Source organism: Sus scrofa, chromosome 4 (genome assembly GCF_054392235.1).
Source record: "Sus scrofa isolate SSC_HxYL_T2T_F1_AM1 chromosome 4, Sscrofa_HxYL_maternal_Yorkshire_Landrace_v2.0, whole genome shotgun sequence".
In the NCBI taxonomy this organism is placed as follows: Eukaryota; Metazoa; Chordata; class Mammalia; order Artiodactyla; family Suidae; genus Sus; species Sus scrofa.
In genome coordinates this window covers 113796937-113824472 of record NC_139386.1, presented here as the reverse complement: position 1 = coordinate 113824472, position 27536 = coordinate 113796937, and the positions used below count along the sequence as shown (strand labels likewise).

Below are 27536 nucleotides of genomic sequence, written 5' to 3'. Positions count from 1 at the left end.
CTCCCTGCCAACGGGAGCAGGTTATTTATTATGCTGCCTGGGCAAGAATGGATTGGGTCCCGATTCTCACAAGGAGAAGAGCAAACGTGACGCCTTCCTCCCTAAAGACGGAGGCTGTGGTATTAAATGGGGGCAATTAATCAACATGGGCCTTGGGCAGCGAGGAGTTTGGTGTAGAGAGAAGGGCCCTTGACTGAAAGCCAGCTAGGCAAGTCCCCATGGCGGGAGGTGGCGCACAGACTGGAGGGACCTGGGCCTTTGCTGCTTCTCCCCATCTCCTCCTCCTGGTCTGAAAAAGTCCTGAAGAGATGGTCACCCCAGGGGTCAAGGGACACAAGTAAAAGCAGTTACTCTCCACATCGAAAGGTGGCCACATGGGATTGATCAAGGTCACGAAACAAAAAATTCTGTCCAGAAGGCCAGATATTGTTTTAATAAACTTGATATAACTTGTTAATTTTTAAATTTTTTTTAATTTTTTGTCTTTTTAGGACTGCACCCATATGGACGTTCCCAGGCTAGGGGTCAAATGGGAGCTGCAGCTGCCAGCCTACACCACAGCCACAGCAATGTTGGATCAGAGCTGCATCTGCGACCTATGCCACAGCTTATGGCAATGCTGGATCCTTAACCCACTGAGCGGGGCCAGGGATCAAACCCACATCCTCCTGGATACTAGTTGGGTTCATTACTGCTGAGCCACAACAGGAACTCCAACTTAAGTTTATTGATGGTGCTGGGACCCCAAGCAGATAAAGACTATAGGAGGGAAGGTTCCCTGGCCTGGGAGAGAGAACTAGGAAACACGTGCTCAGTCACTGTTGCTGGGTAAACAGCACACACACACACACACACACACACACACACACACACACGCACACACGTGCATGCGCACACGCACATGCATACACATATGCACACACACACCCGGAAAGCAGTGTATAATACCTAAAAGCCCTAGGAATTGTTAGGTATAAGAAATAGCGTATAAAGTGGGCCTGGCAGTCACCGCCTCAAATTAGATCCCAGGGTGACATGATGCTCGATGGTCTACAAGTTAAAATCCCAAGTCCTCAGCTTTGGCATCAGTCAAGCCCTGATCTGTATTTCCAGCTGTCTCTCCCTCTATTGCTCCATAATGGTACCCGGCTTTGGGAGAGCCTAACACATTTATTTTATATTCCTTACGGTGGTCGACAAGGTCCTCCATCCTGTGGGACCAAGGCATCTCTGCAGCCTCCTTTCCGGGTTAACTTCTGCATACTGCCTCCGTTCACGCTAAGCGCTCACACCTTCCCTAAGCTCCTTTGGTTTCTCATGCTTCCACGCCTTTGCACAAACTGTTCCCTTTGCCCAGAATATCTTTCTAACTTTGCCTGGTGAGCGCTCCTTCCACCCCCGCTGCCTGAGGAACTCCTTATCTAGCCTCTAGGATCAGCTCAGAAAACTCGGCCCCCAGTGCTTCTTGGGATTTGAGCTTTTTCTCCTGGTGTCCTGCCTTTGGGTGGAAGTGCTAGACTCCAGGGATGAGGAAAAGAGGCATCTGGGCGTGGAGTTTTTCCTGTCCTTCCATGCATGCTTTAAACCACATTGATTTGGGGTGGGCTTGAGAAGGGCATCGAGAAGAAAGCCAGTGTTCTCTGAATACCAAAAGCTGTTTCTCTCCCTTTCTCAGAAGTTCTCACTCTCTCCCACATGACAGCCGCACTTTGAGCAACTAGGGCCTTGAAAAATGTCAGTACTGCATGATTTTACACCCCCTCTGTTACTTGCATATTTCCTCCACGATCAGAGCTACCTGTTTGCCTCTCTCTTTCTTCCTGGGGGCAAGTGCTCTGTTTATTTTTATCCCATTTTTGTACCTCCAGCTTTTGGCTGATTCATATTAAGCATTTAGAAGATTTCTGTTGAAAGAGGGAATAAAGAGATGTTTGCAGAGGGAGTACAAATAATAACATTGTCTACCCTTTGTTTCTTTGAGGGTCAAATGAAAAACACTGCCTCTAAAAACCTTCGTTTCTTCCCTTCTTTCCACATACTTCCATGGATCTTCACACCTGGGTGAGCTGCCTTATGTCCCTGGTGTTTTTTGTTGTTTGTTTGTTTTATGGCTGTACCTGGGGCACATGGAAGTTCCCAGGCAAGGGGTTGAATCCCAGCTGCAGCTGCCGGCCCATGTCACAGCCACAACAAAGAGGGATCCCAGCCATGTCTTTGACCTATGCTGTAGCTTGCAGGAATACCAGATGCCCAACCTACTGAGCGAGGCCAGGGATTGAACCTGCATTCTCTTGGATACTAGTCTGGTTGGTAACCTGCTGAGCCACGATAGGAGCTCCCCTGTCTATGTTTTTATTTACATTATGTTCCTTCCTTTCGGCTGCAGAAACCTCCATTGTGAAATGATTGCTTAGGACCACTTGAACCTGAAAATCCATTCTGAGTCTCTGTTTTACTCTGGCTTCTTCAGTTCATAGAAGCTTTCCCTCTTCTTGTTTCCAGGTGGACAGAACAGCAGAAAAAGAGGCTGGGGTCCCATTGTGATTTTATCCTGAGGGAGGCCGGGAGGCAGACAACAGTCCAACAGGTTTCTGTGTCTGTTACTCTCATGCTTTACCTGGTTCTTAAACGGTCTATAAAACCTTTATGTTTTATTTTTACAGCACTAAAAATTATGACCAACAACATGATTATAATTTTTAACCACTGAGGAAAAATTTCATTAATTTGTGTTTTTAGTTATAGCAATAGAATTCATCCCTAGTAACATTACTGCAATATTCGTGTCCATAAAACTTTGTAAACAACAAAAGCAATAACACAATGTCTATAAAACTATAAGTGTTCTTCTCTGGGAAAGTAGTGTTTTCCTTTTGGGATGAGAGCTGGCTTTTTCATGGGTGATTGGTATGAGTTCTACAGAACTATTGCTGGGAGCATGAAAATCCGGCTCCATAAAAATCAGTTTGAGCAAGAAAAGGTCCACTCTTCAAAGTTGATTAGGTCCACCAAGGGCCTGGTACTGGGCTGGAGGGCATAGGGCAATGAAATTTCCATCCTTTTGAAACTCGTAGCTTAGTGAGAAGGACGGAGATTTAAAGAAGTAAACAAAAGACAAAAAAATAAATAAATAAATAAATAAAGAAGTAAACAGAACAAAGTAAGAGCTGGGCTGGAATCATTTATTGTGAGAAGTGGGAGCCTGGAACTAAAAAAAGGCTGTCAGAAGGAACAGGATCTGAAGCTGGACCCAAGCAACCTAAGATATCCACTGAAGAAAGATCACTCCAGCACCTGTGGGTGGGTGGCTGGGAGAGAAGAAACCCTGCCTGGGGTGGGGGGGAATTATTCAGGAGGTTGTTGCAACAGTTACCATGATGAAGGGACCTAAGAATAGAACAGATGCTATGGAGACTGGAGAAAAGAAATGGATGAAATACTTGGAGGCAAAATTACCAGCCCTCGAGTAATTGTTAGGGGAAAGGGATAGTGGAGGGTGGAATATAGAGCAAGTCCCAGGTTTGGGATTTGGGGATTAGGTAGATGAGGAAAGTGGGGTACTTACTAAGAGAAAGTGTGGAAAGCCCACTCCCAACAGCCCTCCTTCTTTCATATGAACAGCTGACATTTTCTCAATGTTCTGTAAATTTCTAAGAAAAAATGCATCCTGAAGACCCCTTTCCAATGGATTGCCATGCCAAAGTCCCTCCTACACCCTTTGGAATCTGAATTGAGTGTGTGTGTGTGTGTGTGTGTGTGTGTGTGTGTGTGTGTGTCTCGGAGAAGGGAAGAATGAGACCAGTGAGAGAGAATGACCAGAATTATGGTATAAGGACAAAGGAAAAAGTTAGGGTTCGGTGCAGAATAACTTTAGATTTGGAACTGTGAAAAGGTTTGGTTCCAGAAATCCTTACACTTGGAGGACTTTGTTATCGGAGCTCGTTTATTCAGTAAATATCGAGCACCATGTCGGACTGGTTTTTTCTGATGAGAGATACTGCAGAGAACAAGAGAGAATAGGTCCCTGCCCTCATACAGTGGGGGAGACAGACAATAAACACAAATGACTTCAGCTAATGCTAAGTACCATGAAGAAAAATAAAGCAGAAGGGATCAGAGAGTAGGGGGAAACGCCAGGGAGCCGCCAGGATGGGGGAGCTATCTCAGGGTGTTTAGGAAAAGTCCTCTTTGACAAGGTGACATCTGAGCAGACCTAGATAAAGACTGTTGTCATCCATGAGATGCCGGTGGGGAAAGGACAGAAGCTACACACAGAAAACGCTAAATCTGAGCTATCAGACATCGAATGGAGGTGTTGAGAAGGAGGTGGATGTAACAGGTCTGGAGTTGAGAGAGGCCTAAGGTGGAGATATGGATTTGGAAGTTGTCAGCGCAATTTAATTTACTTCGATCAGACCTCACTGTGTGCCAGGGGCTGGGGCAGAGATGAGTACAGCGGCACGTGAGGAGGCTGCAAGTTGGGGCGGGCCAGGGATGGGGATCGGGAGGAAGGGACGGCGGAGCCGAGGTCCGGGGGCGGGACCGTGACGCACTGGGCGCATCACAAAAAGCAGCATTGTGAGGCTGGCGACGGGGCGGTGCACGGCTGGGAGGACCCGCCCACAGAGGGCTGGGGGGGCGGGGCGGCGCTCCCACCGTGAGCGCGCGGCGCCCTCTGCAGGCCGCAGGCGGCGGCGTCACACAGGTAGCCTCAGTCTCCCTCTCCTCCCTTTTCTCGCCTTCCTCAGGCCACAGTTTTTCGTTGTAGCTGCTGTTTCCGAGTCTTTCTAGGCCTCCGACTTCCGTCCCTTGCCCCTCCTCTTCGAGGCCCGCCTGTCTGTGTCTTCGCGGGAAGACTGCCAATAAAGTTTTTCCTCTTCTCGCTCTCAGGCGCCTCGCCTCGCCCCCAAATACCGCGAGATCCGGCGGCGCGGCTCCCATGGCGGCGGCGACGACGGAAGCCCCAGCGGCCTTAGCGACCGTGGAGCCTGCGATTCCCGCGGAACCTGCGATGCCCGGGGAGCAGGTGGCCGGGCAGTTCTCGGCCTCAGAGCCAGCCTCCCTGCCCGTGCGGAGCCTTCGGACGGCTCACGACGTCGGCGGCCCGCGGACCCGCACCGGGGACGTGCTGTTGGCAGAGCCGGCGGACTTCGAGTCGCTGCTGCTGTCCCGGCCGGTGCTGGAGGGGCTGCGGGCGGCCGGATTCGAGCGACCGTCGCCCGTGCAGCTCAAGGCCATCCCTCTAGGGCGCTGCGGACTCGGTGAGGGCGGGGGCCCTGGAGGGCGGGAGGGAGGAAGGGGGGCAGCGCGGCTGGGCCCGCGGCGAGGGCCGGGGACGCCCCACGCTCGCGAGCCTCAGTTTCTGCCTCTGTCAAACGGAGGCTCAGTCCTGAATTTGAAGGTGATTAAGGTCCATTGCACACCGACCAGTGGGTCTAGGCTTGAGAGGATAAACGGTAGTAAGGATCTCATCCTGGATTAGAGTAGGCCATAAATGCAATGACAAGAGTCCTTAGAAGAGAAGGGAGACGGAGAAGAGAGCCATGTGAAATGGAGGCGGAGATCGGAGTTAATGCGCTCCAAACCAAAAAAATGTCTGGAGGCATCAAAAGCTGGAAGACACAAGGAAGGATGAACCAGTGAACTTTTGGAGGGAAAGTGGCCCCGCTGTTTTCATACTTCTAGCCTCCAAAACTTTGAGGACATAAATTCCTGCTTTCTAGGCCAGAAGAAAAAAAATAAAAGAAATAAATGATAGAGGTCCAGAGAGGAAGCATGTGTCTGGATATGGCCTCATACCTTTTTTTAAGAGTTAACTTAAAACGAAGGTGCTAACGTTAGGTGATTCCTGGAGACCGTTCTAGTTCTGGGATTTCATGTTGGTACCTCATCTTCCGTCTGTCCTAGCTAGTGATAATTTTTTTTTTTCCTCCTCAGATTTAATTGTTCAAGCTAAGTCTGGCACTGGGAAAACCTGTGTATTTTCCACCATTGCTTTGGACTCTCTTGTCCTTGAAAACTTAAGCACCCAGGTGAGTTTAGCTCAGAGGACCCAAAGGAGGGTATGTTATGTGGATTTTACTACAGGGCAGATGAAATACCAGTAACTCATCAGAGGTAGAAGTAAATTTGGTGAATGACTGCGTTAAGACATATGGAAAGTAGGCATTGAGGCTGTTGAGTGGTGGTGGTGCGAATGGTGACCATTATACATTATGTTATTATATATTATACATTATATTGTGTTACAGAAACTTGGACATTTCTGTCATTACTCCTGTTAAATAAAATAAGTCTGCCAAGTGTGTCAGTTTTGTCATTACTTGAAAATACAGATAAGGAGTCTTTGTTCTTTTATTTGCTCCTGGGTTGTGGTGAGGTTTAGCATTTGGCCTGATTCATGGTAATGAGGTGCTGATAATTGCGGGTGGTTCTTCCAGTGAATGCATCATATTGATCTCCCTTCTTCTGGGTTCTTTCTGGGTAGGTCTAAGAGAGCCTTACCTAAATTAACAGGGATTGGATTTGGGGATCATTTCTCTCCAAAGATTTGTTGAGCCCCTGTTATGTATAAACAGTATGCCAGGCACTGGGGATACGAAGATGAATCAGTTAGGATCCTTATAGTCTCCCTTTGTGATTATGCAGTTACGACAGACTGTATTTCAAGTTCTCAGTCGTGTAAATCTGATGGTGATTCTTCAGCAGTGTTTTTTAACCCGGATACCCATATTCATCTTCTGTAAAGCTTTTTTTTTTTTTGTCTTTTTGCTATTTATTGGGCCATTCGCGCGGCATATGGAGGTTCCCAGGCTAGGGGTCCAATCGGAGCTGTAGCTGCCGGCCTACGCCAGAGCCACAGCAACACTGGATCCAAGCTGTGTCTGCAACCTACACCACAGCTCACGGCAACGCTGGATCGTTAACCCACTGAGCAAGGGCGGGGACCGAACCCACAACCTCATGGTTCCCAGTCGGATTCGTTAACCACTGCGCCACGACGGGAACTCCCTGTAAAGCTTTTTGAGTCCTACCATCTATGTGCCCAATCCTGAGTGATGCTGCACATAGTCCCACTTCCCAAGGACCTCGGCTAGTCTCGTGACTTGAGATAGATGTAGTTGAGATTTTGGCTTCTGACAGTTTGCCAGCAGGTCAAATGCCTAAGCTCTGAATGAGTTCCATAAGTAAGATTTTTTATTAACTTAAGATCTTTGTGGTATCAAAGTCATGCATATTCATTTTTGAAAATTGGGAAAATTCTGAAAAAGGAGAAGTACCCAAACCAAAATATAATCTCACCCAGAGAGAAACTGCTCATCACAGTTTGGCATATTTTCTTCTAGTCTTTTTAAGCAGTTTTTTCCTTCTTATAGTTGAGAACATGTAATTTCACCTTCTTTTCTTACAGTCGTTGTATTGCATAGTTTTCACCACGGCTCTCAAGGCCTTTCATGACCGAGCCTCTGGAGCTAGATCTCTGACCCTGATTTGGTTCAGCCACATGGGCCTCCTTGCTGGTCCCCAAAACACCAAGAACCCTACCATGTTAAAGCCTTGGCATTTGCTGTTTCCTCTTCCTGAAAATAATTCCCTGGGTGTCCCAAGCTAGCTAGCTCTATGGGTACATTTAGGTCTCTGCTCAGAAGTTCTCTCTTTAGAGGGGCCTTCCTTCACTGCCCCATTTAAAATGCCTTCTTCCCTTCCTTTGTCTTTCTCTTTTCCCTATTTTATTTTCTTCATAGCACTTTACATTATCAGCTGTTACTTATATGTTTGTTTAGTGTATGTCTTTCATTCAAGAATGAAAGCGCCGTGAGAACAAGGACTTTGTATTAACTGTTGACTCCACAGCAACATGTATGTTGCCTCAGGCATAGGAGGTTCTATCTGATATATATCAAACGAGTACATGAATGAATGAATGGACTAGTTTCCCTTATTTAAAAAAACTCATTATTTAAAATGATCGCATAAATGAAAAATAGCTTATCCTATAATGAACGTTCTGATCACATGTATTTACTTACCGACTTGTTAAAGGTTTATTTTATTTTTGTTTTTTTTTTTTAAGATTTTGATCTTGGCTCCTACAAGAGAAATTGCTGTACAGATCCATTCTGTTATTACAGCCATTGGAGTAAAAATGGAAGGCTTAGAATGTCATGTGTTTATTGGAGGGACTCCATTATCACAAGACAAAACCAGACTTAAAAAGTGTCATATTGCGGTTGGTTCTCCTGGTAAGATATCAGTGCTTGTTTATAACTGGGGCTTTTAAGGAGCTGAACACTTAGTATCAGTAAGAACATGGCAATCTCTGGTAACTAAGGTAATTATTTTGAGGATTAAAAATAAAGAGCATTAGATTAGTGAGATATAAATACATGACTGGTTTATGTTAACAGAATTTATGAAATCTCCATTCCTAAGGATGTTTAAGATCAAGTGTGGGCTAGGCTTCTGAGAAGACGACGAATGAGGTGACCAAGAGGAAACCCTTCTGAGCCGTGGTTTGCGATTATTCTTTGCTTTTGTATTAGTCCTTCAGTCATGGATCACTCAGAATTATAATCTAGCATCCAGTGCCTTAGCAGTCAGGTCTTTTGACAGGAACAGTGTTTATTTTCTACACTTACTGGTAATAAAATGTGAGAGAAAAATAATGGATTTGGGCAAGATCAGACCTCAATTTTTAATTTGAGATTTAGTGTGTAAAAGCAGAGTAGTAATGAGGGTTTTCGGGCAGGGAAGTCAGCAGTTCATCCTGTAAATAAAGTAACAATATTGTCTAAAATTTGCATAGATTTGGTGCATTATGAATATTTTGATTTTTTTTTTTTCTGGAATTTAGGCAGAATTAAACAACTGATAGAACTTGACTACTTGAACCCAGGCAGTATACGTCTCTTTATTCTTGACGAAGCAGATAAGCTTTTAGAAGAAGGCAGCTTCCAGGAGCAAATAAAGTAAGAAAAATAACATCACTATTAAAGTAACTAACTTCACTATTAAAATGGTGCCCCAGAGTCTCTGGCTTTGGCTTTTCTAGGTGGTGATTACCGTTGGAATAGCTTCCACGGTGTGTGTTTTTCCTCTGTTCTGCAGTTGGATTTATTCTTCCTTGCCTGCAAGTAAACAGATGTTAGCAGTATCAGCTACTTACCCTGAATTTTTGGCTAATGCTTTGACAAAGTACATGAGAGAGCCCACGTTTGTAAGACTAAATTCCAGCGATCCAAGTCTCATAGGTTGGTATGAATATTGGATACTTAGTGGGTTTGTTTGTGATATTCTGGAGATTTCCTTTACTTAGTTGGCTATTGTTTTCATGCTTGCTGTTAAGAGTATAGCAAATGTGTTTTAACAGAAGACTCTTCTTTGTAGGTTTGAAGCAGTATTACAAAGTGGTCAATTCATACCCTTTGGCCCATAAGATTTTTGAGGAAAAGGCTCAGCATTTACAGGAACTATTCAGCAAAATTCCATTTAATCAAGCCTTAGTCTTTTCTAATTTACACAGCAGGTAATGTACCTTAAAAAGTCATCTGGGGAACTCGTGAAATAAAAGGGTACGTGTGGGGCAGTATTTGTAAGATCATGACCCTCAGTGTTGTTTTTCACAGAGCACAGCATTTGGCTGATATCCTTTCTTCTAAAGGCTTTCCTGCTGTGTGCATTTCAGGTAAGTTCGTCTCTTGCCTTAATCTTTGTTTACTATCCCGACTTGAAGCTTCTCCAAAGTCAGGAGGACGAGATACTACTTCATGAGTTGTTTTGTGAGTGTGAGGTTACATTCAGTCTTCACAGTAAAGGGAATTCCAGGTTTATTTTTCACGGGGATTTGATATATCAATATTCGTGTTTTTTAAGAAGTAACATGGGGGAGTTCCTGTTGTTGCTCAGTGGTTACAAACCTGACTAGTATCCATGAGGATGTGGGTTTGATCCCTGGCCTCACTCAGTGGGTTAAGGATCCAGCGTTGCCGTGAGCTGTGGTGTAGGTCGCAGACACAGCTCAGAATCCTGCATTGCTGTGGCTGTGGTGTAGGCTGGCAACTGTAGCTCCGATTAGACCCCTAGCCTGGGTTCCTCCATATGTTGCAGGTGTGGCCCTAAAAAGCAAAAAAAGAAAAAAAGGTAACATGGTATATAATAAAAAATTAGAAAACTGGAGTTATATCACAGAAGAAAATGATTTTGTAAAACAAAGTGTTGTCTTAAAATGGTTATTGTAAAAATGCTGAGTTGCTAACTGACATTGATGATCTTATGGAAGGCAAAACTGATTCATTTTTTGACACAAAGCTAAACTATTACTGCTGAGCTAATAGGGATGAAAGATCTAGAGGAATTTTTAATTAGCGAGGTCATTTTTAGAGTTTTGATTGTTAGCTTGGTTTTTAACCTCTTAGTATAGACTTATTTAGTCTTGGTATATCATGTTATATTTTTAATGTGTTGAAGACTGGAAATTATGATTTGTAGGTTTGATAAATGTACATTAGCTTTATTTGTTTGTTTTTTGTTTTCTTTTTTTTGGCTGTGCCTGTGGCCTGCAGCAGTCCCCTGGCTGGGGATTGAACCTGAGCCACAGCACTGACAAGGCAGAATCCTTAACTGCTAGGCCACAGGGCACTCCTGACTTGTTTTTATTTTTATTTGTTTTAATTTTTTTTTTTTTTTTTTTTTTTGTCTTTTTGCCATTTCTTGGGCTGCTCCCGTGGCATATGGAGGTTCCCAGGCTAGGGGTCTAATCAGAGCTGTAGCTGCCAGCCTACACCAGAGCCATAGCAACGCGGGATCCGAGCTGCATCTGCAACCTACCCCACAGCTCACAGCAACACCGGATCCTTAACCCACTGAGCGAGGCCAGGGATCGAACCCACGTCCTCATGGATGCTAGTCGGATTCATTAACCACTGTGCCACGACGGGAACTCCCTGGCTTGTTTTTATATGACTTTCTTTCTGGGTCTTCTTAGGCAACATGAATCAGAATCAGCGACTGGATGCCATGGCTAAACTGAAGCAGTTTCATTGCAGAGTCCTCATTTCCACCGACCTGGTAAATTTTCTGTTCAGTTTGGGTAACTAATCCATCTGGACATACGTTCTGTTGTCAGATGTACAGATTCATCTATTATTTTAGGTGGGTGTTGTTTCACAAGAGTACCAGGAGATAGTTGTCTTTCCAGTGCTGGGGAATATGCTTTCCTAAAAACGTCTTTTATATTTTTGTCTTTATTCTTGAAATTAGTCAGTAGAAATGAATATCCTTTTCCTTTGCTACTAAATATCTTCCTTGCTCCTAAATATTCTCCTCTTAATTTGGCTCTTGGTTATCCTAGACTAAATAATACAGTGTGCTCATGCAATAGTTCATGCAAACAAACAATTGTTGTCTTCTTCAATTTAAGACTTCCCGTGGAATTGATGCTGAGAAGGTGAATCTGGTGGTAAACCTGGATGTCCCATTGGATTGGGAGACATATATGCATCGGATTGGTAGAGCTGGCCGCTTTGGTAATAAAAATAAAAATAAAAATAAAAGAATTTGGGTGCTTTCTTTAAGGGGAAGGATCTGTAATGTGACATGTGGACTTGAAGCATCATCTATGTGAAAATGATTTACTATTTAACGTTCCTTCTGTGCTTTAGGTACTTTGGGACTGACAGTGACCTACTGCTGCAGGGGAGAAGAGGAAAATATGATGATGAAAATTGCCCAGAAATGTCATATTAACCTTCTGCTTTTACCAGGTATATTTTGTCTGTTTAATTTTGCTGTCAAAGTTATAGTGGTTATGATGATAGGCCTAATAAAAATAATCGCTAATATAGAGTACTTTTGATGTGTTGGGTACTGTTCTGAGCACTTAAAGTTTGTTAACTCATTTAATTCTCACCACAGTGCTGTGAGATGTGCTACTTTTTGTCAGTGAGGGTATTGACATATAGCGAGGTTCAGTAACTTGCCTAAGGTTCTGTAGCTAATAAATAGCAGAGAGAAAATTGTAAGACTAATGACACATGAAAAGTGGAAAAATAGTACCCTATTGTGTTAACTCCATATTTTACTTTGTAGCCTTGCAGTTTGATTTTATTCTTTTATATCAAGGGGTGTATTTTACCTCTTATATTGCCCTGAAGCAGTTCTTGCCATATTCTCCTTTATCACCATGGGCAAGGAACAGTTTCTTTATTTGAACACTATTCTGAAAATTTTGAAGTATTTTCTTTTGATTTTAACAAGTCATTATTAAGCTGCTTTTTAAAAGTGCCATCTTGGAAACAATGCATGTTTGAAAGTACCAAAGAACTATTGAAAACTTAAGATAAAAAAGAATCCTTGGAGTTTCTGTCATGGCTCAGAGGGAACGAATCTGACTAGGGTTCATGAGGATGCAGGTTCGATCCCTAGCCTCACTCAGTGGGTTAAAGATCTGGCGTTGCTGTGAGCTGTGGTGTAGGTTTCAGACACGGTTCGGATCTGGTGTTGCTGTGGCTGTGGTATAGGCCAGCAGCTACAGCTCCAATTCAGCCCCTATCCTGGGAACCACCATATGCTGCAGGTGTGGCCCTAAAAAAAAAAAAGACGTAAGAAAAAAAATCCTAAAGAAACTCTTGGATGGAAATATTGTTTATTTGCTGTACAGCTGACCACTGAACAACGTGGAGGGTTAGAGGTGCCAAGCCTCTGCCCAACAAAAATCCTTATGTAGCTTTCAGCCAGCCCTCCGTATCCATGCTTCTGCATCTGCTAATTCAGCCAAGCACGGATTGTGTAGTATTGTGGTACATACTGGAAAAAAAATCTATGTAAGTGGACCCGCGCAGTTCAAACCTCTGTTCTTCAAGGGTCAGCTCTCTGTGTTAATGTATGCGTGTGTGTGTGTGTGTGTGTGTGTGTGTGTGTGTGTATAGTATGTACGTGACCTTCTAAGAGATGGGATGTGTCGTTACTGAATGACTACAACATGAACATTTAACCAATTTATATTGAACTCCTTTAGTGGTTTTCACAAAGCCGGATTAAGCACAGGTTTGGGAGTACTGTGAATCTAGTAGCTCTGGCTTTGTGGTAACTCATTTTATGATATTTTTACAGATTTCTTTAATTGCTCTAAGCTTATCTCCTGACTTACAAAATACTTGTCTTTAGAGTAGATAGTCTTCAGAGTCTCTATCAGTTCTAAGACTATATTATGTTAATTCTCTCTATGTCTAAGACATTCATAATTACAAATATGGAGAAAATAAATTGGAAATTGGTACAAAAGCGTTAGGACTTGTGGTAGGATTTAGTATCATAACATGTAGTGATAAAAATAAAATTTGCCTTTGGATACCAGAAAAATGAAATGAAATGTTAACAGAGCCCTGAAATCATGAGAAAACGGTATTTGTAGTATTAGATCTGTATTGGACTAGACACTTGCGTGACACCAGGCTGTTGAGCTGAGTTGCCAGGAGCAGGAGGGAAATTGGCCTGAATGCTCGGTCTCCACAAGCCAGGGGTGTCTCCTTACTAGGAACCTGTGTTTAGCCAGAGGGTCTGTTCAGCAAAAGGTCCAGAGCCCCAGCTGAAGGATCCCTGTCTGAGGGATTAAGTGGTGGACCCGCATACATGCAGCAGCAGCAGCGGCGGCAGACAGGCAGGATCTGCGCAGAGCAGGGCCTCTGTGTACCTGGTCGGCCAGAGATGAAAACCGGTCACCCTTAGGGAAAGTCTGAGTGCAGGTGGAAACAAATGGTCATACCTGCATGGGATAGGAAATTTAGAGAGTTGGGATAGGAAACTTAGAGAGCTGGAGCCAGCACGTTTTTTAAAACTTCAAAGTGCCGTTGGTACCATAGATCTTTTCACAGCTCTCTAGCTTTTTCCCCCTCTAGAGTTTTTTCCTGCCACTGTTGAGGGCAGTGATTTCTCCCTGGTAGAAGTAGGGGGGGCAGATTTACTCGGGTAGAGAGTTGCAGCTGTAATATTGATAGGCTTTGGGAGCACCGTCTGTTGTCTACGATCTTGTTTGGCTGTTACCAGCAGTGAGACAGTGGGGAGGAGCCGAGGAGTGGAAAGATGGGAGAACGGCTGGAGAGGCCCTCCCACTCCTAGAAGAAGCGCTTGTCTAGGGAGGGGGTGGAGGGAGAGAGTTGCTTGTGAATATGGGATGGGTCTTGAAAATTTGGGGGCAGATTTCTTCACTGCAAGGATGGCTTAAGTCTTAAAATACTAATGTGTTAAGCTTCTTAGTATGTTATTAGTGTATTTTGTTTCTTAATCTCATTTGACCATAGAAAGCTGTTTGAAACCTTTCAGAAAATGCTGGTCTCGAGCAGCTCGAGAATTGAATGTTTCTTTATTCCTTTTATGTAGATCCTATTCCTCCTGGTCTGATGGAAGAATGTTTGGATTGGGATGTGGAGGTTGAAGCTGCCATGCATACATATGACTTAGCAAATGTACCTACCCAGCCTCTAAAAAAGCAAATTCAAAAAATAGAGAGAACCTTTCAAACTCGGAAAGCTCATGGTAACCACGTGGCTTCATCAAGAAATACTTCTGTATCTGCCCTCTCAGTAAAATCAAAAAATAATACCAAACAAAAGCTTCCCATGAAAAGCCACTCAGAATGTGGAGTTGTCGAAAAAGCAGCGTCACCCGAAGAACCGGGCAGTGCTGTACAATTGGAAGAGCAAATGAAGAATTCCGTTCAGAACTCTGTTGAAAACTCAAATAACAGTCAGCACCACGTCAAAGACGCTTCTGTGTCACTCCCCAAAATTCCTTGCTTGTCTTCCTTTAAAATTCACCTGCCGTGCACTCTGACTTTTGCAGAACTGGTGGAGGATTATGAATGCTACATTAAAGAAGGCTCCGAGAGACCCGTGGAAATCATCAGACACTACACGGGTCCTGGGGATCAGACTGTGAATCCTCAAAATGGCTTTGTGAGAAATAGAATCCCTGAAGGGAGGGTGCAGATACTGGCAAGTAGCAGCCAATCTGGAGACTCTGAGAGTGACAGTGACTCATACAGCTCAAGGACCTCTTCCCGGAGCAAAGGAAATAAGTCATACCTGGAAGGTTCTTCGGACACTCAGCTGAAAGACTCAGAATCTGTTCCTGCGGGTGGCCACCTCTCTAAGGGACAGCCTCTGAGTGGAAATGCCACCCCTAGGCTAGCAGCGTATCACGACTCACCTGAAATCCAGGTAAAGGCAAGGCACAAAGAGGGGGCCGGCCACAACCAGAGGGCCAAGCAGAGCCGGAGAAACCCCTCGCGGCGGGCTGCCGGTCGTCCGCAGCCAGAGCCCCAGGAAGAGCGCTGGTATGGCTGCCAGAGGGAAACGCATGCCACTTTTCCTGACACCTATCAGGACTATGAGGAGTACTGGAGAGCTTACTACAGGGCGTGGCAGGAGTACTATGCTGCCGCCTCTCAGTCGTATTACTGGAATGCTCAGAGGCATCCAGGCTGGATGGCGGCCTATCACATGAACGCCATTTACCTGCAAGAAATGATGCGCGGCAACCAGTGACCACCCGCCCTACTTCAGACCACCTGGAAGCATCAGCGGGCGGTACCTCTGGGTTGCCATTCTCCTTGACCTAGAGGAGAGTGGCACTGATGGCATTTTTGAGGAATTGGAAAGATCTTGAGGTTGGGACACATCTATTTTTCAGACTGTTGTGGCCGAAATGATTTAGGTCAGGTGCATTAACTTTTTTAAAGAAACTTCATGGATCAGATTCTCAGAAGAAAATTTTTAGGACATAGAGCTAAAGGTCCCAGCGTGCCATTTTCGCTAAGCCATTCCAGAAAGAAACATTTAAAAAGACCTATACCACTACTTAACTTTGAAAGAATAAAAACAGTTGAGATTTGAAAAATTGCTAGTTTATGCTGTGGTGTTCTTTCCAAAAGTCATGGGCTGCATTTCTGTAGATGTGTGTGCTTGTAGAAATTTGCATCCTGGGAGAGCAGAAAATCCCCTTTTAGGTTTAGGCAGGAAAGAATAAACATTGCTTCAGACTTTCCCAGAGGTACTTGATTTGACGCCATTTGCTTCCAGTAAAAATGTTTGTTAGCAGTAAAAATACAACCTTAGCCAAAATGTGTTTACAGGTTTATATGTTCTTTTGTTTTTAGGATTATGGAAGGTGTCTCGATGTGCATTAAATAGCTAAGGATCATCAGTGGTTTCCTATTTTTGTTTCTCAGGAAAAGGAGCAGCTCTTAATCTTTGTTGGTTTTTGGATCCTTTTATGAATCTGATGAAAGCTATAGATTTGTCCCAGAAAATTTCTTATTCTATAAATAAGAACTGTATATGTCATCTCAAAGGGCTCATGGAGCCTTGAAGCCTGTCTGCAGAACCCAGGTTAAGAACTGCCGTATTCTGTTGGTAGGCAGGAAAATTTCTAGCTCTCATTTTCAGTATTTTGTGGAAACTGGGACTCATTCTGTTCAAACTCTTCCCACAGAGTGTTCTAATCTTGTGTCTTTTATGAATTTTTTTCCTAGTTTTCACCTCTAATGCTAGGATCCAATGAGAGTAGTCATTTTTCTGAGATAGTTTATCTATAAATTATGATTTAGAAAAATGTAATGAGAGGTTGCGTATTCTTTCATTTCTTCTCGTAGCAGGCCTTTTATGATTATGTGTTTGGTTCCCAAACCTTTGTGTGAATGGGATTTGTGGTGAGAGAACCCCTTATGTATAAAAATACGTATTTACCTTTGAAAAGGAAAGCTCTTCTTTCCTGTGTACATACTTGTCTAGGCAGTATAAACATTCCCCCTCCCCCCGCCCGGACTGTCAGCAAACATCCATAGCCATTGTCATTTATGATCCAACACTTGTATAACACAGTCCTAAACTGTTTAACTTAGATTCCTGTCATTTGCAGTGGGCAATAATAGGCTTTATATGTGTATCAGTACTGTACGTGTATTGCCAAGTTAGAGTGAATTAATTAACACTGTAAATAGCAAATCTATAATTAGGTCCAGCATGTCATTAAGAAGACTTTAATTACACATTTAAATAAGATCCTGTCACTGCTATATAATTGAACCTGCGTCTTTTTTTCCCCTACCCTTTCCCCCACAATATAGCCAAGTTCACAGTTTCTCATTGCTAGGGGATTTTAATTAGGATATTCCTGCATCTTAATTAGAGATGAGGTTACCCATTAGTCTTGAGATTAATTGGATTCTCTCTTAGATTAGTCTTATTTTGTGTTTGCTTTTTTTAAGAAATAGAAAAGCAAGCTGGAAGTAAGCATACATGTAACTGTGAAAATACTGTTTATTTTTCGTAGGTATTTGCTGGGAGAATTTCAGCAGTTACCTTCCCAAATAAGGGATACAGTTATTGTGGCTGTGGAAGGAAATGTATTTCATTTTTGTGTTACTGTGTTTGTATGGAAAAGACTTTGGAATTGGTCAGCCTGGGGCATATCCCCATAATCTGTTAGGAACCTTAGGTAGGTTTTAGGTAAATTCCCTTGAGAGTGTTTTGTGGTGTAGCAGAAAGGGCGTCTGTGCTAGTTGACTCTGCTACTACCTACTTTTTAACCTTGTACTAGTCATTGAACTTCTCAGGATCCAGTATTCTTGTCAATAAAAGGAGGGAGTTGGACCAGAAGATATTTAGGGTCCCTTCCAGTTCTAATATAATTAACAGATGACTAATAAGAGAAGACAATTTCTAGTAGAGAAAAGAATATTTTTTTAATGAGTATTGGGGGTCTTTATACAGTTATGTAATTAGGGTGAGGGCTAGTGTGAATTGGTTTACTATCTGAATTCTAAATGCTAAGACCACTTACAACTTCAAGTTAGGCTTTAACTTAAATTAGGCTAGCAGTATTAACATGTAGAGAAGTATCTGAGAACGCTGCTGCTTTGGATAAATCTGACTTAGAATACAAATTATTTTAGGTAACTACAAGTAGTATTTTCTAAAGTATTACAATAATTGTTAACTTTTTAAAAACATGTGGCTTGAAGGTAAACTTCAGCCCCTGAATACTAAAAGTAATTGAACGGAAATTAGAGCATTGTAATTTCATATGAGACAAGGGGATTGTTTGAATTTTTAGTGTTTTTTTTTTTTTTTCCGCCTGAATATAAGTAAACCACTGTTAATCTCCCCCCCCCCCCCCCGTCTTTTTGGGGCTGCACCTGTGGCTCATGGAGGTTCCCAGGCTAGGGGGTGAATTGGAGTTATAGCTGCCGGCCTACACCACAGCCTCAGCAATGAGGGATCTGAGCTGTGTCTGAGACCTACACCACAGCTCACAGCAACACCAGATCCTTAACCCACTGAGTGAGGCCAGGGATCAAAGCCACAACTTCACGGTTCCTGGTCAGATTTGTTTCTGCTGCGCCATGATGGGAACTCCAAACCAATGTTAATCTTAAAAAATAAAATATATTTTCGATAGTCATGGCTGACGTTGGAACTCCACCACATTTTCTCTTTTTCTGGCAGAATATGTTTTAAATTGTACCTTTGCAAACAAGCATTAGCTGTCCCAGTTAACATTCAGTGTCTTTTAATGGAAAAACAACTGCAGATGTAGTTTTCAGTCGCTTTGCTCCAGATTATTTGAGCTGTGGATCTGTAGTGACACCTAGTGGCTGGTAAGGGTATGAGAATTAGTGATGGAAATGAATTTCACAGCCAGCTGCAAGGGCCTTTGGGCATCAGGCATTTGCCTTAATATTCCATTTCTATTTCAGTTTTCATTGTTGGGATCTGGACGGGAAAATAAAAAGAATTCCTATTGTCTTTGTCACATTATGGTGAAATATGAAAATGCCTGTTGCTCTTGCTACCTAAAACCAGAATGATTAAGGTTAGAATAGATCTTCAGGATACCTAATCCAACCCCTCACTTTTAAGATGAAACAAACTGAAGCCAAGGGAGGAGACGGATGTGACGTCATACAAGTGAGAGAACCTAAACTTGGGCCTCTGTCATCTAATTACCAAGTTTTCTGTATATATCCTATGCAGCATTTAATTTCTGGACCGAACTTCTACAGCAAGCAGAAATTCCGTCCGGGGATCAAATCTGAGCCATAGCAGTGACAACACCGAATCCTGAACCACTAGGCCACCAGGGAACTCCTATACGCATTTAATTTTGAGTTTTTAGTTTGAGAACTTGGTTTAGATGCACTCCGCAGAGCTGATACAGATACATAAAAGCATGTTTTCTTTCAGTAACACAGGGCTGAGCCCCCAAACAGCTATTGACAAGTGCAGCCAAATCCTTTCCCTGTTAGGGAACAGGACTAAAGCCGACACACTGCCTTGGAGGTCACAGAGGAGTTACTCGCAGGGCGGGGTGGGAGGTGGAAGAGAAGATTGGACCAGACCTTAAGCGGCCTTCTAGATTCTGTGATTTTTCTCTGGCAAGGTAGAAAACCTCTGTTCGAATGACCCCTATTTTCTAGTGTGTAGAAACTAGTATGAAAAGAAACACTGGGAATCATTTTAGGGTCTGTGGCACATAGTTTGTTTAATCCAGATTGGATACATCAGGTACAGCAGTGGCACATGACTCAATACTGTAAATGATAGACATTTTAACATATGCACTACAGTTTCAAAAGAAGACTGACAGGAAACTCAAGAGTTTTGTTTTTTGTTTTTTCCATAGAAAGTTTTCACATGTTTCTCTTCCTGCAGTTTTGTACAGTATTTCTTCTTTGCCATTGTGATGTTGGTAAGCAAAGCCCATTTATTATATGAAAATAGAAAAGAACACACTTGATGGTTTTCACGATAACATTAATGGGGGAGGGTGACCTCTAAGGAAAACATCACATTGGAATGTCTGATTATCAAAAATAGACCATCCCTCCCACCACCCAGGTTTGTAAAATAGTCTATTGGTCCAAGCAGCCCCCCAGGACTTGGGTCAGTGCCCTACACTGGTTAGCGTGACCTCATCCAGTGTAGTTAAGTAACCTGCTCAGATAAATTCATTCCCACACTTGATAAGAAAAACATAGAACATTCTAAATAGAAAACAAGACTCAAAAGGAACCCCTTTAAGCTGTTTCTTTTGCTGATCCACTTTCTCTGAGTTCTAACGACGCTCTTCATGATGCTGTTTGGACTCCAAGGATCACGGGTCATGAGAACGGTTTTCCTTCATCCAGTCATTTTAAAGCTCTGCAAGTGCTAAGATTTCATAAGGAAGTCAGGAAAAATAAAAGTGTCTTGGGTTCGTGTTTGCCGTGGTTACCATACCAACTAGGTTAGGAAGGAAACTAAGACCGCCCTCGATTGCCTTAGTTAGCATTAGGATCTTTCTGCCTCATTACCTGGTAATTGAAGTGAGGAAGCCTGGACCATAGAATTCATTAATAACCTAAACATCTAGGTGTAGATCAATTTCACCTACTAGCTCTGCAAAGTTGAAACAAAAGGTAAGGAAAACACACCTAGGTACATCTCTTGATGTACACTTTTCCCTGCCTATATTCTAGCCTGTAAGTGACATGACCCCGAACTGCAGGAATCACAGTTTGACGACTGGGTAAAGTCCTTAGCATATCTACGAGTTGACTTTTTTTCGTTCATTTGTGAATCAGCATCAACTTTAATTTCCGTTCAAATGCTTTGTCTTAATTTCACTTTCACACGCGCGGACTTTATACCCCTACATGAATATAGACTCATGGGTTCGGCCATCGTTGAGAATATCTGGTCTTTTAAACAGGATTCTGTGCACTTAGTCTTGAGCTTGACACTAGTTATGAAAATCGGGGAGGAAGGAGAAATAATACAGAGTTTGCATCTGGAGGTCCTGGTTCAGGGTGGTTCTGAGTGTAATGCTTTCTTCTAATCACCACCCTTGAAATCCAGGTATTAAAAATATAAGCAAGCCACAGAGTAATGCAACATGATGTCGAGGAAAAAAAATCCCAGGACAAGATGTCTCAGCCCTGGATTGCAATCATGGCTCTGCCACTATCTTGTCATGCAAATCTGGATGTCACTCAGCTTCTTTCTGCCTATTTTCCTCTCAGTCAGTCAAGGATTTAGGTACTTGACCTACTACTACCAGAGGTCGTAGAAAGGATTAAAAGGACTATAGAAGGTATACTTTAAACTGCTGTCCAAGCCTTCTCTTCACTGAGAAGCATAGATAAGCATTTGACTGGAAAAACCTGACTGTCCATTTAATCACCTATTTTTGACAGACTTGATGGTCCATGGCTGGTTCTAGCTATGAATGATGGTTCCCAAAGTATGGTTTGTATTGGTAAAGTCAGGTGGTTTTCAAGGGCTGGGTCCAAGAAGTATTGACGTTTGCACAAGACTATGTCTCTAGTTAGAGCTTGGATTCTCCGATGGGTCTTCTCTGAAGCATCGCTGCTCTGAGAAGCAGGAGGTGCAGTGGAAAAAGCACTAGACTCATAGCTAAGGGACTTGGGTTCTGGTTCCCACCTGTCATTAAATGACTGCATGACCTTGAGAAGGTCGCTTAATTTCTTTGGGCCTCAGCTTTCTCTACTGTAAAAGAAATGGGATATTGCATCTCTTCTAGTTCTGATATACGCTTAACTCCTGTTTTCTAAGTTTCCATTCATTTGGACGTAGCTTATTGGTTGGTTGGTTTTTACCGCCCCCAGTGTTGAGGAGGCTTGAACGGGATAGGTGGTTTTACAAATCTTCTCTTATGCCGAAGTGGTTCGTGAACCTCGAAAGCACGAGTCATTTCCCCAGAAAGCCTGTGCTCCCCGAAAATCCTGATACTCTCCTGGTGTTTCAGTCACTGGCCAGTGAGTTGGACATTAAACTGATTCAGGACACTTTGGCCCTTTCGCTTACTTACAAATGCCCCATAGCACTGCAGTCTGACCGAATTCTGTTGGGTAGTTGAGCCATTGTCTTGGCTTAACTTCTTTTGGACCCAAGGTGAGCTGGGTCTCTCATCTTTGGCTGAAGTATGTTGGGGACGGAGATGAAGGGGTTAGTCTGCAGGAACTGGCGCACTGCAGGGTTTGGAAATGGAATTGAAGGCATACAAAACAGTCAGTTCATTAAGGTAAAAAAACAGGGAAATCGTTTGGGACATATTTTTATTTTGAGTATTTATTTAGTTGGGTATTTTAGGGCTGCCCCCATGGCACATGGAAGTTCCCAGGCCAGGGTTGAATCGGAGCTACAGCTGCTGACCTACACCACAGCTCACGGCAACGCCAGATCCTTAACCTACTGAGTGAGGCCAGGGATCGAACCTGCATCCTCATGGACAGTAGTTGGGTTCGTGACCGCTGAGCCAAAATGGGGACTTCTGGGACATATTTTTTAAAAAATGTCTTCATAAATTTTTGTGGGACCCACTAATATGCTGCCCTGGTGCACCACCAAACAGATCCTGGGTGGCGCAGTCATGATTCTCACCTTGCAATGACCCGTTTTTAAACACAGGCCGTTGGTGTGTGTACGTAGCCAAGCTCCTATTTCCCTTTTTATCCTTTACCCCATTCAGGTCTTAGGACGTATACGTAGAAACTTAGACACCCCTAACTGTGTTCCATTACCCGTTCTTTCAAAAGAAAAATCCCTTTTCTAAATGGAGTCCAGGCCAGGCCTCTGCCTTCCCTAATGAGACGTGTGTGTGGTGGGAACGGGTTTTACTCTCGTATGTTCAGGTTGCTGTGTGTTCGTGTGTGCACGTGCATTCCTCCGTAGTTGTAAAGCACTGCTGCCCACTGACACCAGACACCTGGGGGGCCAGAACCCCCATTCTCAGGGAAGGGGAAATCTTTGAGGCCAGACCCAGAGAAAGGACTCAGTGGTGGATGAGGGTAGCGGCGGCGGGAGGCTCCCTCTCCTCTGTCTCGCTCACTTTCTGCTTAGGTGCCACCTCGGAACCCTTTGACTTCCTCCTTCTACAGGGTCAATAGAGCTGGGGTCGTAAGGGAGCTCATGGAAGTTGTTTTTAGGTTCCCGTCCAGTAAAATGCATCTAGAGGCCACGGTGGGCAGAGAAAACCTTGGCCTACGATGAAAATGCTAAGCTGCTGAATGGAGCAAGAGTTCCCGAGGAGCTCCTGTACCTCAGAACCCAGGCTGGAAAGATGGCAAGGGGGTAGCTGGACACGGGGGAGGGCGGAAAGGGCCTTGTCACTAACCCTGAGGCCTACCAGCTCCGCTAAAAGCAGTGCAAACCGATTGGATTCCAGAAACGCTGTTCCCAGCCCCTCAGGGTGCAAGCCACTTGCCAATCGAAATGTGTCCAGATCCTCCAGAAATAATCTTCTCTTCCTCACTGGCAGGGGGGTGACCAGGCTTCTCCCCCGTTTCAGTTCTCTTCGGGGACATCAGGCCTGAAGACTCTCCAGACCTCAGGGCATCTTTCAGACCAGGTAAGAAGCATCGCGAACCTCTTCCTCGCTTTCCCTTTGGAGCATCCTTCGTGGGGGACACAGGCTCAACCTCCTGCAGCCTCCGTGGAGCTGCTTCAGGCGGGAGACCCGTCCCCAGACCACTGCCTTCTCTGCGGGAACCTGCTCGTGGGGCCTCTTGGCAGAGCTGCTGGGGGAGCTTTCCGGGGGGTCCTGAAAGGAGGGTGCAGAGCAAGGCGCCACAGGGGCCGACGGCAGCCGAGAGCCCGGGTTCGGTTCTCTCCTCCCTGGTCCCCACCGGCGCTTCCTGGGCCTCTCAGGGCCTGGCCATTTCCTTTCTCAAGATCCCAAGGGGATAAATCTGGTCGCTTGTTCCTTTTCTTCCCCAGAAACAGAAACTTCAAACACCAGTGGTTCCAACCAGAAGGGAAGCACTTCATTCTGGAAGGTGGGCTTCCCCGATCCCTCAACTCCCGTGCTTGTTCCATTCTCTTCTCTTCCACAACCGCGGTCGCACACAACAGGACCCCCCGGGCGCGAGTCTGCAGGTGCCAGGCAGTGAGTGGAGCAGGCTCTCCTACCAGGTCTCAGGATCGCGGGGGTCCATGAAGAGACAGATGGTTGGACACAGAGAAAAACAGCCCAGGGCGGGAAGCAGAGAGGAACAGAGACAATGGACCCAGGGACAGACGGGGCTGGGGGTGGCTGTGTGGTCACTCGGCAGCTCTGTGCAGGTCAGCGGGGCGGCGGGGCCCAGGCTCAGTTGACCTCGCCTCCCTGGGGGGACGGAGAGAGAACTCAGCAGTGACTGACCTCTTGGCCTAAAAGCTTTTGCTATAAAAGGAGAAAACCCAAACCAAAAACAAAACGAAAACCCTCACAAAATGCACGGTTTTGGTTCGAAGGTACTGGGTCCATGGAGAAAAACATGTCACAAAACTCCGTTGGTGTTTTTGCTTTCCACCTTTTCCCATGAATAAATATTATCCATTAAGAGCCTTGAAAAAGGTGCTTAAATACACAGTGTTATGTTTCCTTCCCGTTTCGCATGTGACAGCTCGGCCTCGCTGCTGTTTGTGGTCTTGTAGCTTCCTCGCTGGGGTCTCCAGAAACAACTGCTATTTGGTCTGAGGCCCCCCCCTCCGGGCCCTGTCCTGGGGAGCAGCCTCTACCCGCCACCGTCCCATCCCTACCCCACCCCCCCCTCCTCTGTTCCCAGTGAGATGCAGGGTCACAGGGCCCCGTCCACACTAGCAGCCGGGAGCCTCGGGGGGCCACGTGGCTGCCTCTCTCTCCATCCAGGCACAAGGTTCAGCGCTAGGGGTGCAACGGGGCGGGGCGGGCAGAATAGTGGGGAAGGGGGAGGGAGTGGTCCCAGGGGCCACTCACCAACATGCCAGCCCCCTTGGCTCCCACTACCCGCACGGGCCCTCCGTCCAGTGGCTTTACAAGGCCGAGACCTTGACGACGTTGCTGGCTATGGAAGGAATGTTCGTGTTGGGACCTGGGCTGGCAGCGGGGGGCCGACTTTCCCCCTCTGGGGTCAGCGCCGGGGGAGTGGGGATGCTGATGATGGCTGTGGTGATCTGGGAGCTTTTGCAGTTTGGTCTCAGTCCGTCGTCGGCTTTCAAATTAAGGCTGGAACGACTGGGATTAAAAAAAAGAGTGAGTTGACGATGGTTCCTCTTGCTCGTGTCCCAAGGCTTCTTCGACCCCCCAAGATCTTAGCGCATAGTAACCAGGGCGTTTTCGTATCCCTCTATCTCTGCTTTTGGTAATCAGCCTATAATTATTCATTTTGATTATTATTCCTCAATTACCCCAAACTGCAAGAGTCATGTATATTGTAAGGGGCTTTGAAACTCAGAGTGTGTGTTTATTTCCCTACAGTTGTTCTCCTGTCATTTGTGGCACTTGAATTTTGCTTTTCCTGAATCCCTTGAAGCTCACTGGACGTAGCGGGAAGGAGCCTAAATATCAGCAGAGGAAGGAGGGAAAAATCAGCCTGTGATTCCGAATCAGCCGGGGAGAAGCCGTGACTAACACAGTTGTGAAAATTATTTCCTTGAGAAAAGAGTCCATTCTCTGCACCAGAGCAGGTCATTTTTTGATTTTTTGATTTTGTATTTATTTATTTATTTTTTTGTCTTTTGTCCTTTTAGGGCTGTACCCATGGCATATAGAGGTTCCCAGGCTAGGGGTCTAATCGGAGCTGTTGCTGCTGGCCTACGCCAGAGCCAGAGCAGCGCCAGATCCGAGCCACCTCTGTGACCTACACCACAGCTCATGGCAACGCCGGATCCTTAACCTACTGAATGAGACCAGGGATCGAACTCGCAACCTCATGGTTCCTAGTCAGATTTATTTCTGCTGTGCCATGACGGTAACTCCCATTTTTTGATTTTTTATTTTTGTTTGGCTATTTTTCTGGTATCTAACCCCACAGTGGGCCCACACCTGCTGTGGTATCCTCCGAAGCATAGGCAGGACCTTTGGGTTAACTTGCCAGGATGAGAAGGGAGGTGGGGGGGTGGTGCATGCATTGGATGGGGGTGGGGTGGGGGAGGCCTGAGGACCCTCAGGTAGGTTCTGCTAGTGCAGAGCCTGTGTCACTCTCAAGCCTTAGGGGTGACGGGGATGGGAGCCACCCACCTGGTGGTGAGGGAGGGCTGCTCGCTGCCCTGGATGTGGATGGTGCTGAGCTCCTGCATGCTGCGCAGGCGGGTGGCCGGCAGGTTGGAGTTGGGCAGGTGTGTGGTTTTCTTACTCCGACGGGAGCAGCAGGTGGTGGTGAGGCCTGGGTGGCTGGACAGCGAGGGACTCCGTGTGGACGGGTAGTTCTGCATTGAACTCTCCATGCAGTTCTGCTCAAACATCTGCTCGTCTATAAACTCGTGGTTCTGGGGAAGTAGAAGGAGAAGAAGTAGGAGACGGGGGAGGAAAGCAGGGGCTACTGCCCTGCGCGCACTCGGTAGGTAGGGCTGCCTGCCTCTGCTGGGGGCCTAGAGAGAGGGCTCTGGCCGCTGGGGGCACAGAGAAGCGCTCGGGGGCGGGGAGGTCCCACAGGCATCCAAGAAGGAAGAAAGAGATTCCCGTGGGTGGCCTTGGCCATCGGACTGAAGGGCAGACATTGTGGTTGTGGAATCATGATGTGACTGATGCCTCAGCCTCCGCTTTGAGCTGAAGGTTACAGAGGCGGGGGAGGGATTTAGTGGCTTCATCAGAGCTGGAAGCAAAGACCTGGCTGACTCTGCAGGCTTTGGCGGGATCTCTCTGGGGGTGGTAGGTAGGGAATGATGATGGCTAGTGGGTAGGCTGGGTTGTCTTCTGGATTTGATGGGTGAGATCCTTATGAACCCTGGGTAGGCATGAGACATAAGCTTTTTTTTTTTTTTGCTATTTATTTATTTTTGTCTTTTTAGGACTGCATTTGCGCCCATATGGAAGTTCCCAGGCCAAGGGTCGAATCGGAGCTGTAGTTGCTGGCTTACGCCACAGCCACGTGGGATGTGAGCTGCACCTGCAACCTACACCACAGCTCACGGCAATGCCGGATCCCCAACCCACCGAGAGAGGCCAGGGATCGAACCTGCATCCTCATGGAGACTATGTTGGGTTCTTAACCCACTCAGCCACAAGGGACCACCCCATCAGCTTTTAAAGGCACTGGATTAGTCACAGAACTGGGAGAGCTTTCCTCTTGAAGGCCAGTGGGGTTCAAGTGTCAGGGTTATGATTTCTTATGATGATGACGGCTTATTTTCACACCTGGTCGTGGTGCATGGCTCTGTAATGAACCTAAAGGCACGGCGTCCCTGAGTCAAGGGTAAGCACGGGAAAGGAGTGCTCATAGCCCGCTGATGGAGGCCAGCAGGAGGGGATGGAGCGGAACCTGGGATAACTAGAAAAGGGTTGTTTGGCAGAGGTGACAAAAGATCTCAGGCATTCACGGTCTGGCCAAGGCTGCCATAAGGAGGAGGAAGTCTGAAGAGAAGTGGCATGGGAACAGCGTTCAGAGAGAGACCAGCCCTGACAGCCAATACCTGGAGTCCCCGTGGAGCTGGGGGTGGGGGCGGGGGGGAGGTGGCCCAGACAGACATGGCACGTGGACACTCCCAGGATACTGACATCGGTGCCATGTCCCACCCCCT

General features: G+C 45.5%; 2 protein-coding genes across 10 annotated transcripts in view; one reads left to right on the top strand and one right to left on the bottom strand.

Moving 5' to 3' along the window:
- Window positions 1–4919: 4919 nt before the first annotated feature.
- Window positions 4920–15894, top strand: DDX20 (DEAD-box helicase 20). Of its 3 annotated transcripts, XM_021090026.2 has the most exons (11): window positions 4920–5261; window positions 5938–6032; window positions 8075–8243; window positions 8855–8969; window positions 9109–9251; window positions 9388–9526; window positions 9627–9685; window positions 10985–11067; window positions 11420–11525; window positions 11661–11762; window positions 14377–15894. In XM_021090026.2, the coding sequence occupies exons 1-11, from the start codon at window positions 4940–4942 to the stop codon at window positions 15540–15542; spliced, it is 2499 nt and encodes an 832-aa protein (XP_020945685.2). In that variant the 5' UTR covers window positions 4920–4939; the 3' UTR covers window positions 15543–15894. The 3 variants fall into 3 exon arrangements, with proteins under 3 accessions (XP_020945685.2, XP_084879706.1, XP_084879705.1); XM_085023580.1 differs by lacking the exons at window positions 4920–5261; window positions 5938–6032; window positions 8075–8243; window positions 8855–8969; window positions 9109–9251 and having other exon boundaries at window positions 9410–9526; window positions 9627–9825; window positions 10877–11067; XM_085023579.1 differs by lacking the exons at window positions 4920–5261; window positions 5938–6032; window positions 8075–8243; window positions 8855–8969; window positions 9109–9251 and having other exon boundaries at window positions 9410–9526; window positions 9627–9964; window positions 10868–11067.
- A 3618-nt stretch (window positions 15895–19512) lies between these two features.
- KCND3 (potassium voltage-gated channel subfamily D member 3) overlaps window positions 19513–27536 on the bottom strand; it is a 376917-nt gene continuing 368893 nt past the window's right edge. For all 7 annotated transcript variants that reach the window (XM_085023632.1, XM_085023636.1, XM_085023638.1 and 4 more), the window contains 2 exons: window positions 26038–26285; window positions 19513–25032 (listed from right to left, as the gene is read on the bottom strand). In XM_085023632.1, the coding sequence (XP_084879758.1) occupies window positions 24831–25032; window positions 26038–26285 (450 nt within the window). In that variant the 3' untranslated portion in view covers window positions 19513–24830. The remainder of the gene's footprint in view (window positions 25033–26037; window positions 26286–27536) is intronic.

Coding starts and splice junctions, on each gene's coding strand:
- DDX20 (XM_021090026.2), top strand. CDS start 4,940: ATGGCGGCGGCGACGACGGAAGCCCCAGCGGCCTTAGCGACCGTGGAG. Junction 9,527..9,626: donor TTTTCTAATTTACACAGCAG/GTAATGTACCTT, acceptor TGTTTTTCACAG/AGCACAGCATTTGGCTGATA. Junction 11,526..11,660: donor TGGTAGAGCTGGCCGCTTTG/GTAATAAAAATA, acceptor TCTGTGCTTTAG/GTACTTTGGGACTGACAGTG.